Source organism: Pezoporus wallicus, unplaced genomic scaffold (genome assembly GCF_028554395.1).
Source record: "Pezoporus wallicus isolate ANWC-B61680 ecotype Strahan unplaced genomic scaffold, APGP_CSIRO_Pwel_v1 contig_16, whole genome shotgun sequence".
NCBI classification, from domain to species: Eukaryota; Metazoa; Chordata; class Aves; order Psittaciformes; family Psittacidae; genus Pezoporus; species Pezoporus wallicus.
Window position 1 is genome coordinate 3,922,689 of NW_026641478.1, and position 13,264 is coordinate 3,935,952.

At 43.7% G+C, this 13,264-nt stretch overlaps 1 protein-coding gene across 1 annotated transcript in view; it reads right to left on the bottom strand.

The window, feature by feature from the left end:
- The window catches only part of MYCBP2 (MYC binding protein 2), a 182,406-nt gene extending 170,969 nt beyond the window's left edge, over positions 1–11,437 (bottom strand). Inside the window, exon 1 of the mRNA XM_057424034.1 lies at positions 10,932–11,437. Coding sequence (XP_057280017.1) covers positions 10,932–11,218 — 287 coding nt within the window. The 5' untranslated portion in view covers positions 11,219–11,437. The remainder of the gene's footprint in view (positions 1–10,931) is intronic.
- Between the last annotated feature and the right edge of the window lie 1,827 nt (positions 11,438–13,264).

Consider the following 13,264-nt stretch of genomic DNA (forward strand, 5'->3'; position numbering starts at 1 on the left):
TTTGTCAATGACAGTATTAACCTTAGATGACCTTAACTATTTAAAATTACTAATAGCATCTTCATTTAGTAAGCCTAAGATCTGAAGCTTGATCAACTCAGATTTTTAGTAAAGAGGGCAACAGCTCAACAGTCATTCTAACAGCCATGTGTATGCTCTCCAAACCATTACCAGCTTATGCACTATCTTCTTTGAATTACTAATTAAGTATTCCGATATGAATGTTCATCTACACCAATATAAAAGGAAAGTCACGGCACTTCAGTGGTATATCTACAAATGGAAAAAACATCAAAATCCCGTCATCTAAATCCACGAATCGGGGTAAGGAGCATCTTAATCCAATTAAGAGAGGCTTAGAGGAAAACAAAGCCAGACTAGTAGGACACTCATAGTTTCTTTTCTGTAATTATCTGATGTTTATTATTTGCTGCATTGTCACCTATGAAATTAGATCTGTAAGAACACATGCAAGGAAAACATTCAACTCCATTTTTTCAGTGTAAAGTACTTTTGTATCTCTTACACTTAAAATGTTTTTAGGACTCTTCATTAAAAAATAAAAAAAAATAAAAAAATAATTAAAAAAGGTCATATAACCATAGCAAATATGACAACATCCACACCTTTGGACACCTTCCTGTCTGAACACAAGTACCAAAATGCATACAACACTATCCTACACAGAATCATAGCAGCAGAGTTTTAATTTAGGGAATATGCTCTGTGAAATTCAGGGGGTAATGTACTTGTTCAGAAAGGCACATTACCAGTGGTTAATGACAGTATAACTTCCTTAGAGTGATTACTGTCGCAAGTAAGCCAAATAATCCTACATTTTCTTCACTGAATCACAGAAGATACAACCATGTAGTTCAAACTGGAAACTCACACAGCTGTCAATGGTCTACCCCATATAACAGTATATTCTAGAAATAAAATGGGATAGAGAATTGATTGGTTTGAAGAGAAACAGAATAGAGACATGACTACTCTGAAAAAATGCAGGCATAATGAAGATGTATGAGCATATCCATTAGAAAGAATAATGCATTGGCTAGTGGGAAAGGAAAGGCAAAACCTGATAAGAGGTGAGTCATAAGTAACCCTACAAATAATTCATGGTGAAACAATCAAGAAAAGAGGCTGAAAGAATAAAAACAGGAGAATAAGGTATTTAATAATAACAAGTTTATCTCAATGTAATATGAATGACTGGCTGCAGATCTGTATAAACACAGTTGTCCTAAGGGCTCAGCAACAGAAAAGATGAGTGATGTTTATCAACTGCAACAAGGAGAACACTGGAGAAGTGAAAAGCTCAGGGTTTGACCTTATTAGGATCAAAACTCTTAGCTAGACATTTTTCCAGACTGACAAGAGATCATGACCAAAATAATCTAACTACTATAGCACCTGTGAATTTAAACTACAAACAACAGACTTACACTTTTTGAACTTAACTTACATTCTCTTTGTATCGGCTTTGGCTATGATAAAGTTAATTTTCTTCAGAGTAGCCTGTATGGTGCTTGTATGTTTTGGATTTGTGATGGAAGGAAGTGCTGATAATATACCTATGTTTTAAGCTGTTGCTGAAAAGCACTTACAGAGAGTCAAGAATTTTTCTGCTCCTCATTCCACCAACCAGTGAGTAGGCTGGGGTTGCACAAGAAGTTGGAAGAGGGAACAGGCAGGGCAGCTAACCTCAGGGATATCCCATACTATGTGATATTATGCTCAGCAATAAAAGCTGTAGGGAAGGAGAAGAAAGTGGACAACATTCAGAATTTTGGGGCTTACAAGTAACCACTATGCACAACGGAGTCCTCCTTTCATGGAGATGGCTAAACATCAGCCAGCCAATGGGAAGTGGTGAATGAATTCCTTATTTTGCTTTGCTTGTGCACATAGCTTTTGCTTAACCTATTAAACCACCTTCATCTCAACCCACAAGTTTTCGTGTGTTCATCCCTTCAACTCTCTCTCCATGCCACTGCAGGGGGAGTGAGTGACTGAGCAGCTGCTTGGTGCTGAGCTGACTACTGGGTTAAACTACAACAACCTGTCACAGAATTGATAAAGTATTTTCCAAGAGTTCAAAAGCTGATTTCAAAAACCATTACCTCAGACAATCACTCATGGGAAGGCGAGTCAAGGAAAGCTAAGGGAAGAAACTGAAAATAAGGAATAGTACCGATTTAACTACAGGACTCCAGTTTTATGTGGGGACAAAGAAGCTGAATTTTTGTTTCTTTTCTAAGGTGTACATATCCTCAGAGTATTCTCAGGCCATAGCAGTTGTAGATATACTAGATGCAAAGAAAGAAGTTTCACTCAGCTATAATAATAAAAACTAATTAAGCTCATCAACACATTCATCAGTCTGAAGGGATGCAGGGAGCTATAACATGCTATTTACTATATTTTGTAAAGAAAAAAAAAAAAACACAACAAAACCAAACAGAAAAAAATATATATATTAATGTATGAAAGATTAAACCTAAATGTGCAGAAATCATATACCTTCATTTAGCCACTTACAGCACACAAAGCCATTCTCCTGAGCCAGTTTCCAGGATTCACCCCTTGGAGGGTCACAACAGTAAGAATTAGCTGAGAAAGACCACTGGGAAAGGCTAGCTGTGAAAGAGCCTACTTACAATATAAAAAGTTTAGTTAGTTGGCTACTTTTCAAATCAGCACCTCAGTGTGAAGCAGTGTTTATGGCAAGCAAGGTAAGAAAGCAGAAGACGAAAATAAAACCATGTGCCTAAGAGATGCTGCAAAGGGCTAGATTCCAAAGCAAGTGAAGTACATGGAAAACAGTTCACACAAAGTACTTTAGTACCAAACACTGTACTGCTCTCATATGTGCTTTATATAACATATGCCATATATCTTTAAATTATGGGTTTGATGAAATGTATATAGTCATACATCAAAGAAGAATTTACCCAAGAAATATCTTCAAAATATTTTGGCCAGGAGGCATATCATAATATGGGAGGAAAAACAAAACCAACACTCCACAACTGACAGTTAACATGGCAGAAACACAGATTCAACATCAAGTTTTTAAGAAGCACATTTACTGCATTTAACACAGCTAGCACTGAGGAATGGTAACTTCTTAAATTGGTCCAGCTCCCATCTAACTGATTATATTTGCTATCTAAAAGACCATCAGCACGCCAGAGCAGACAGCATAACTGAAACTGAAACTTTAACTGGCATTTCCTCTTTTTTTAAAAAAGACAAAAAGCACACCCAAAAACCCCCACCACAAACCTACAACATAAGAGACAAAAAACAAGTAGAACATGCATGCTGTTTTTACATCAGTAGGTGTAAGAATCCCAGGGACACACAGATTAGAAAGCCTGAAGATGGTTGAGAACAGGAAACCAGACTTTATCTGAAAAATGGTAACGGAGCTCACGTAACTTTAAAAAAATGGAAGAAAAGTCTAATTTTATTTAAGCAAAAATAACTGATTATTTCTCAAATTGCCAGCTGTAGCCATTTTGAAATAAATTACAACAAATAAATCAGTTGCTGCTTAAAATATTAAGCAGAATTAACCACCATCGTTGTAAGTCTAATACGCTGATTCCTCTCCAGTCACACTTAGCAGTTATATTGACTTATGTTTTCATATTAAAATTCTACATTCTTGTGAACTTCAGCAGAACATTCAGGCAATGTTCACTCGGTCCAAATGGAAGAGAATTCATCATCTACATAAACACCCATGAAAATCATGCAATGACCTCATATGAATCATAAAATCATAGAATAGTTGGGTTGGAAAGGATCTTAAGATCATCTAGTTCCAACCCCCATGCCATGGGCAAGGACACCTCACATTAAACTGTGTCATCTAGGGCACTGTCCAACCAGGCCTTGAACACTGCCAGGGATGGCACATTCACAGCTTAACTGGGCAACCCATTCTAGTGCCTTACCACCCTCACAGTAAAGAACTTCTTCCTTATATCCAATCTAAACTTCCGCTGTTCAAGTTTTAACCCTTTACCCCTTGTCCTGTCACTATAGTCCCTAAGGAAGAGTCCATTCCCAAAATCCTTATAAGCCCCCTTCAGAGAATGGAAGGCTGCTATGAGGTGTCCATGCAGCCTTCTCTTCTCCAGTCTCAATAGCCCCAACTCTCTCAGCCTATCTTAATATGGAAGATGCTCCAGTCCCCTGATCATTCTCATGGGCCTCCTCTCGGCTTGTTCCAACAGTTCCATGTCCTTTTTATGTTGAGCACACCAGAACTGCACACAATACTCCAAGTGAGGTCTCACAAGATCAAAGTAGAAGGGCAGGATCACCTCCTTCGACCTGCTGGTCATGCTCCTTTTGATGCAGCCCAGGATACAGTTGGCTTTCTGGGCTGAGAGCGCACACTGCTGGCTCATGTTCATTTTGTCATCAACCAACACCCCCAAGTCCTTCTCTGCAGGGCTGCTCTGAATCTCTTCTCTAAATACGGAGGTATTTACTGAGAGTATAACGCTAAAACCTGAGCCAGGTATGTTCCCACTGTTATGACCTTTGCCATTGTATAGATACCAAGACTTACAATCATACTCCCACAAATACTTTCATCAGCAAACCCCAATCTTAAATTCAGAAATGATAAATTATTTTAAAAGTTTAAAACACATTAAGTATGATAGATCCACAAAAGGAGCAAAATTATCAAGAGATCACCAAATATCAAGAATTAACCTAGCAATAAAGGGGAATTACGTACAGCCTTACCTATGTTTGAAAAGCATATACAAGAATGCCAAAACCCAAGAGCGGGTAATGAGAACTGAGAAAGAAGCAGTAATCTGCTGTCATTAGTGTTTACTTTATTAAAAAGACACTTCCCAAAACAATTACTATATGAATATTAAAAAGGCTTAACTCATAATGACCAAAATATTACAGCTGAATAATTAGGGATCCAATACAAATGATCCAGTAACAAACTGGTTATGTGGAGAACATGTCAATCTACTCCATAGGTGAACATTCAGAATGTTCACCTACAGAGAAGATATTTAGCAGTACAAACACTGTAGCTGCTGCTACTTGTTGATACACTCTCACACAAGCAACACTCCCATACCTACACAAAATAAACAGTATTAACAGTTTTTTGTAAGTTCGGCCTATAACTGAACTTTTAACTGAAGAGCAAAAGGTTCCACATAGTATTACTTCACAATCCAAAACAAATAACAAGAAAAAAAATAATCATCACACAATGTGATTCTGTCACATGCAGTAATTCTTTTCCAACACCTTCCTTCTAAATGAAGAAGCAGAAGGATGCATGACTACAAAAGACAAACGTCTTTTAGCACCAGTTGGCTTCAAAGACTGCCTCAGTCTCTATTTTTGTGAAAAGGAAATGCGTTTTTATCAACTCCCAAAATGAATATTCTTACGGATTTCAGGGTAGTTTGGGTTTTTATTTATTTTTCAAATAGTTTATATTACTTTTACACATGCACAAATAAACATTTTAAGACTGTCAACATATTATTACCTTCTTTTCAGCTTCTGCACAAATATAAACCATGTTAGACTAAGTGACTACTATAGATTTTTAGAACTACCATTCTAAACTGTTTTCCTTATCAGAATATAAGGTAAAGATGGTAAGTACAAATAGCTAATCCCTAAAAAACAAAAGCATAACACAGTATTAAAACACTACTATATTCACAGAATCCCAGAATGGCTAGGGTTGTTAAGGGCCTTAAGGTTATCCAGTTCCAACGCCATGGGCAGGAACACCTTCCACTAGACCAAGCTGCTCAAAGCCCCATCCAACCTGGCCTATTAGCTGCAACCTATATATCACAGCTAAAAAGCCTACAGCAGACAGCAACTCCTACCAGCTTTTCCAATGCACAGGTTAACACAGAGACTCAACAGCACATTGTTTTTCAAACGAAATGAAATTTTAAGTTTACATAAAGGCAAACTTCTGTTTCAGTACAATGGCATTTACAAAACATGAACTGAAAAACAGATGAGAGTAGAACAACAGACTAGACTAGAATATTTCAGTTGGAATGGAACTACGGAACAAACCTTTTTACAGGAATAAACAGGAAAATGTTGCATCTAATGCATCTGTCAGACTTTATTTATACAATCTTATTTTCAATCATCAAATGAATGCTTCCAAACTTTCTGCAATTACAATTTTATTTTAAGAAAGCATCAAATCTCAATCGGAAAACAGCTTACAGCTTTTGTAAAGGCTTTAGATCTGAAGAAATTAAGGTTTTCCAGTGTGCCTATAATCAAAATAACAAATTTCACATATAGAAATCTATTAAGCTCGGCTTCTACAAATTCTGCAATAACTTGGCAGTGCAATGCTAAAGTGTTTCAGTAGCATTTCTCCAATAAATTTTGAAAAATATACACTTAAAACATCACAGGACCGAATAAGCATTGCATTACTAAGCAAAAGAAGGGGCATAAGAGAAGACCTTGTGTCAACTTTGAAAAGCCTAAAGACTAACGCCTAATGATCAATTTTCTCCAGAGGATGTATAATTTACTACTATGAGTGTGGATGACCTGGCCTACTTCCAAAAATTTCTTTTATCATCCAGTAGAAAGAATCAGTTTAAAATGAAAGTTGGCTGCCTCTTCTTCAGCCAAAATGGCTGGAAAAAAAACAGCCATCCGACTTCTGGTTAATAGCAGAAATCTTTATTTCAGTCATCACTGAAATGTTCCTTGATCTCAACAAGGGATGGGGTACCAACAGATTGACTCCACAGTTCCAGGGATGCAGCATTCACAGCTTCTTTGGGCACCCTGTTCCAGTGTTTCACTGCCCTCAAAGTGATTTTTATTTTTCCCTAATGTCTAACCTAAATCTCCCCTCTGCAACCTTAATATTATTCAGTGAATACTGCTACATCTCTGATACCTAATGCTACTACAGAAATCCAAATATGGTCTTCAAATTTTTATTTCTATCTATAGCTGAGAAAAAGTCTCATAGAACACACTGAGCCTAACTGATACTTCTGGTAGTACATATGTAGGTAAAAGAAGAGTAAAGGAACTGAGAGCTCAGGGAAAACCCTAAGATCCACAACTGGTAACAGCAGCAATTCAGCTAGATAGCAGTGTTTGTTAGGATTAAGTTACACAACAAATAACTGTGTATCTTAAGACAACAGAATGTGAAAAATGGATAAGTAAGTACCTACTGTGAATACATTATTTAGCAAACGCAAAGCTTCAGGACTGAAAGTAGTTAACAACTTACATTACTTCAGTACCAGAGCAGACTTCCCATTTCATCCACTCAGAATCCAGTGTATGAGACCACACTCCAACGTGAAGTTTTCACTTGCCCTCTGAAGTTCATACTTCCTACTAGTGTTTTACAGACTTTTATAGCTACATTAACTATTATACCATTACTAGTAATTTTCATATTTTTCAGTAGACACAAAGCAGAGACTACAAATTAGGCACACTCACAGTTGACTTATCTTCCAAACCAATCTTGACAAGTAAATTTCCCACTGCTAGTAGTACCGTAACAGATTTTTAATATTGTTATCTAAGCAAAGACAGTTGTGCGTTAAATTGTAGAATTAGGCAATTTTATGAAACAGAAAAAGCATTAGGCTGGCACTAGTGCTAAATCCAGCAGTTTCTGCTCCCTCCACTGTACATAGATCTTTGTGCAACCCTTCACCTCACACTGTCACAAGCACAACCACAAGGTGAGCCAGATCAGGGAATTAGTCTGGATTACAACAAACTATTTTTGCCAAGTTAATTTTAACCCAGACCAAGTCTCTAATCTGCTACTGCAAGAAACTATATAATAATTACATCAACGTGGCAGGAGGAACGCACACTAACTGAACAGTCCCCTTTGAAGACTGAAGTGTTCACAACACTGCAGCCAGCTGCACATGAGGAAATGCAAAGCACTGCTACTTCTGTTTCAAAGTCAATTACCGCATCCTACTCAACATACGATATTCATCACTTTCAGATGACAGCCAGCACAAACACCTTGCAAATGTGACTGCAATCTCACTTCTGACTTTCAGACAATCTCCACAATGTTTCATTTTCCTGTCTACACACAAGCATTTTCAAATTGCACTCTAGTTCTTCATAAACATTAAACGCAGGTTTGGAATAAAAGGCAAGTATTGGTGACACCATGTGAAGTGCAGAATACAATTCTGCAGTCTTGAATCAATGATTCTTTTGAAATTGACATATAGCAAGTAGGCTGCACTATCATTCTTCAAATTAGTCTTCTTGGAGCACAGGAAGAAGTGTATTAATGTTCACAAGCCAATCCGTTTAGTTTTTTAAATTACTTCAAGGTATTTTTGTAGTCACAAACTCTTATTGACAGATTAGGAGGCTACAGATTTTCCACAGTTTCTCTTAAAAACTATATTATCTTAGCCTCCAATTAATTTATCTGGCACTGTTATCTACTGTAGCAATTAAATGCAGTCCCAAATCACTTTAAAGCATCTCTTTAGAAAATGTCTGCAATTTTTACCATGTTCATCAAAAAGCATTTTTGACCATTTCTGTTCAAGACAACCAGGTGGCTGAAGTTCTCAAACCTTCAACTGCAATATTTTGACACTAATATGGAAAAAGGGTGGTGATCATGAGCAGTACCTTGGCTGCAATCAGTCTGATACATGAGATGTTGGGGGCAAGTACCACAAGATAGCTGGCAACCAGACTACTATTAAACATCCTCCCCTCAAAAGTCCTACAATACACACTGGTTGTATTCACTAGTATTAACTAGCTGTTATTTACTTGTCAATAGCTTAATATAGCCTGTTTTCTCCATATGAGGAGTCTAGCTTCTTTGAATGGTTCCAAGATGACTAAATCTAGCCCTCAATAATAAACACATACAGTAACTGCAAATGCTACTGTTTCTTTTAACTGGCATTCTCCTAAGAATCTGCTAATAAAAAAACAGAACGCAAAAGAATGCAATTTATGGTACCTTTGAGTTAAAAGTAATTATTTTAAGAATGTCAATTAAAAGAAACATTAACATTCACACCCACCTAAAGCCAGTATTTTCTACAACTGTAAATATAAGAGATACCAGCTTAATTATCTTGAAACTGAAAAACATAGAGGGCAGGACAAAGTCAAGACTACAGCTTTAATACAGACACGTTAAGGCAAAATTCAGATAAATATCTTAATACCATGAAGCAATCGCATAGCTAATCTCCTTGCATTTAGTAGTTCCCTTAAAACTAGCCCTTGCAGACCCAGGACTAAATGATACAAAGCTCAAAAGCAGGAAGAGAAGATTTAAAGGAAAAAGCATGAGCACTGAACTAAGGAATATACACGGTAAGAAAACGCTCACAGGTCCACATAGGGAAAAAAAGGACTATAGTTTCCCTGTCATACACCCTGTACTCAGTAAGTGCAAAGATGTCAAATGCCAGCGTCAACAGTCCACGTTCGCAGCGTTTGCCATAAGCAAATTGGGAAAGTTATGTTATTCTTTCAGCTTATGTTAACACCACTCCCAGGCACAGACTTTTGGGGCGGAAGGAGAGGAGATAAGCCCTGCTGCTCCAGTCAGACTGAAAAAAAAAGCCTAAACCGAAGACGCCAAGCACCTAGTGCTTTACAACCATTTACAAAGTTAAAACAACGCTGACTCAAAGCTCTATCGCGATCTGGCCACTCACATTACAGCTTAATGCCGGCAGAGGCCGAGAACACAGGAAGGTGCCGGTTTCGTGTCATCCGCATCCTCACCACCACCTCTGGAGGAAAACAATGGGGAGCGCCCCGGCACCTAAAGGGAGCCGGCCCCTCGCCCCCTTCATGCAGGCCGGCCCCGGCCGGGCACACTCCGCCCTCGCCTCCGCCGCTTGGTCTCCAGACCGGGGCTGGGGCCGCAGGTAACTACAACACTCGCCACCTCTCACCGCCTGAGCCCACAGCCGCCTCCCCAGTCCTGCGCTGAGGAGAGGGAGGCGAGGGCATCCCGGCCAAAGAGCGGCAGGCGCAACAGGCACCCTGCTGCGGCCTGGGGACGGAGCCCGAGAGCCAGCTGGCAGGACCGGCGGGACACGGAATCCCGAGAAGCACCATCCGCCGCAGGGACCCGGGCACACCCCCCACACCACCCCCCGAGAGCGCTGCCCGGGCGCAGCCTCCCCACTGTTACCGAGGCCGCGTCCAAGGTGGCGGAGAAAGAGATTACCAAAAGTGGCGGAAAAATAAAGGAGAGCAGGCAAAGGCTGCTCCGACATACGGCAAGCACTAAGGTCCCTCTCTTGGGCGGCCCCGCCAGCGGGTGCCCTCGTCAGAAAACACGCGGTTCAGCCCATTTCAGTGGCACCACAGGCCGCAGGCAGAGCGAGGTCTCAACATGGACACCACGAGTGAGGAAACGTTCCATCCCCCGCGGCGGCCAAGAGAGAACGGGTGGAGCGGGGCTTTACATCGCTCCCCCCCGCCACAAGGGCGCGGCGGAGCCCCCGGCCTCCGCGCTGGGGGAGGGGAGCAGACACAGGTAACCATACCACACACCCTCCCGGCCGCCCCGGCCCCCAGGCAAGGAGGGTGTCAGCGCCATCTGTACGATAACGCCGGCCAAGCTAGCGTCCGGGCCCCGGTGGCACCTGGGCAGCCACCGCGTTACATCACCGCCCCCTCCGTCCCCCGGGGCCCGGCGGCGGCCACATGGCAGAGGCAGCGGGGGTAGCCGCGGGAGAAGGGAGAGCTGGAGGGCGGCTGCCGGGAGAACGGTGCACTCACGGGGACCGGGAGAAGGGCCGCTCCCAGCCGACGATGGGAGGGGTGGTGGCGGCTGCCGAGGACTGCCCGTCTCGCCCAGGAGGGAGCTCGGCGCACGTTACCTGCCCGGGTGGCTCCCCAGCTCCCGATCGCTCAGAGCCGCCGTGTAAATCTTCCGGTATCTGTCGGCCAGGGCCTTCCCGGAGAGCAGCAGCTGGTAGCGGCTCCGGCAGCCCAGCGACGGCGCCGCCAGGGCGCCGGGCAGGGCTCCCAGCCCGCTGGCTGAGCCCTCTTCGGGCCCCATGGACCCCGCCGGACCGGAGCCGCTGGAAAGGAAGAAGAAGCCGCCCTCTGCCCCGGTGCAGGCGGCGGCGGCTCCCGCAGAGGCGGCGGCGGCTGCAGCACTCATCCCCCTCCCCGCCCGCCCCCTGCTGGCTGCGCTGCCTCCCGGTGCGGCGCGGACACAGGCGGCTCCCGCCGCCTTCACCGCCGGGGCCCAGCCATGGGGAGGCCGCAACAGCCGCCGCCACCGCCCTCGGCGGTGCACATCCACCCGGGCTGGGGCCGGGGGGTGCGGGAACACCCCTCTTCTCCCCTCAAGCGGCGGCTCGGAGCTCCGGCTGCCCACCCGCTCGCTTTCCACCCCAAGCGCAGCGCCGGCCGCCGCGCCGAGCTCTGGGCAAGACCGCACGCCTCCGGGAGGGGGGCTGGGTGATGCAGCCGTTCGCTTTCCCTTCCCGCTACGGGGATGTGGGGAGTTGGGGGTGGAGGCCACCGGCTGCCGCGACCCCCCACAGTTTCGCCTCAGCAGCGCCGCCGCCCTCTCTCCGCACAGACGCGCCGGCCCCGCCTTCCGCCCGCCTCCCCTCCGCGGCCAGCCCGGCCCCAGGCCGCATGCGCCGCCCGCGCCCAGCCTTTGCGCGGCTCCCGGGAAATCCGGGGCCGGGTGAGAGCTGGCGCCTCCGGCGAAGAGTGTCCGGCGGTGTCTGGATACGGATCGAGATCCCCGAAGTCGTGCTCGTGGGGGCGGGGTGTCTCGGGCTCCGCGCAGAGCTTGTCCTTCATCCTAATGACACTGCCTGCTCGTCTTTTTTTAAGTGTCCTGCATAAAAGCAGAAGCTCCCGGTTTTAGCGAGGACAGCAGTTGCATTCTCGTCATGTCGCCGTAAGGCCCCGCGTCTGAGTATCAACGAACGGTTTGGGTGCAAGAAGGCTGGTGTGACCAACTGCAGAAGCTGTGCACCAGTGCATTAATGTTCCCCCTATCCCCCCCCCCCCGGCATGCCCTGTGCTTGTGCTTTGTAGTGCTAGCTAGGCAGGGTCTGCTCCAGGAGCAATAGCCTCTTTTCCTTAATGCAGAGTTCACTAAATCCAGTTGTTATAGGGGGGCAGGATTTCCTTAAGTTGTCTTCTACTCTGCTCTCATGAGACTCCAACATTATGACATGGGACTGTTAAAAGTCTAGACAAGGGCCACAGGGGTGATAAGGGAGCTGGAGCACCTCCCATACAAAGACTGGCTCAGAAAATTTGGGCTGTGCAGCCTGGAGAAGAGAAAGCTGCTTGGAGACCTCATAGCAGCTTTCCAGTATACAAAGGTGGCCTACAAGGATACTGGAGAGTCCTCTTCATCAGCGACTGTAGCGATAGGGCAAGGTGTAGGACCTTCAAACTTAAATGGGAGATTTTGGTTGACTATGTAGAAGAAGTTCTTTACTGTAAGGGGTGTGAGGCACAGGAACAGGTTGCCCAGCTAATCTGTGAATGCTCCATCCCTGGCAGTGTTCAAGTCCGGGTTGGACAGGACTTCGGGCAACATGTTCTAGTGTGAGGTGTCCCTGCCCATGGCAGGGAGGTTGGAACTAGGTGATCTTAAGGTCCTTTCTAACCATTCTGTGATCACCAGCTCCAGGATACCTCTCCTGCTTTTCAGAGTTATCGGAGGCCTGGGAGCAAGCACCCTGGCAGTAGATCTTACATCCTTTCACCGAGGATACTTTCTTATATTCACATTTCTTACATTGATTTTTTTTTTTTTATCTATTGGAATTGTAGCATTTCAGTTTTACCACACTTTCTGCTGCTTTACACAGCTAAAAATTTCAGGTGTACAGGCCAGAATACATATTATGGGGCAGGGGGAGACAAGTCTGTATGCCAAGTGTGGCTTGGATGGCAGTCATCTGAAAACTGTCATCCAAAGAAAGTGTGTGCTGTCATATTTTCTTCTTTTTATTCTCCCCTCCAAAAGAGGACCTGAATAAAGTCTGGAATTCTGCTGGTTCTGAATACAGATAAATATATTTGCAAACACTTTCCTCCTGCATAACAACAAATATAAAAGGAGTATGCAGCTGTCCTCTTTCTTAAACTTGTGTATTGCCCACTGATGATTAAGCATTCAAGCCAAGTTTCAAGTACTTTTTTACAGACAACTGGGGATGCCAAAACCAGT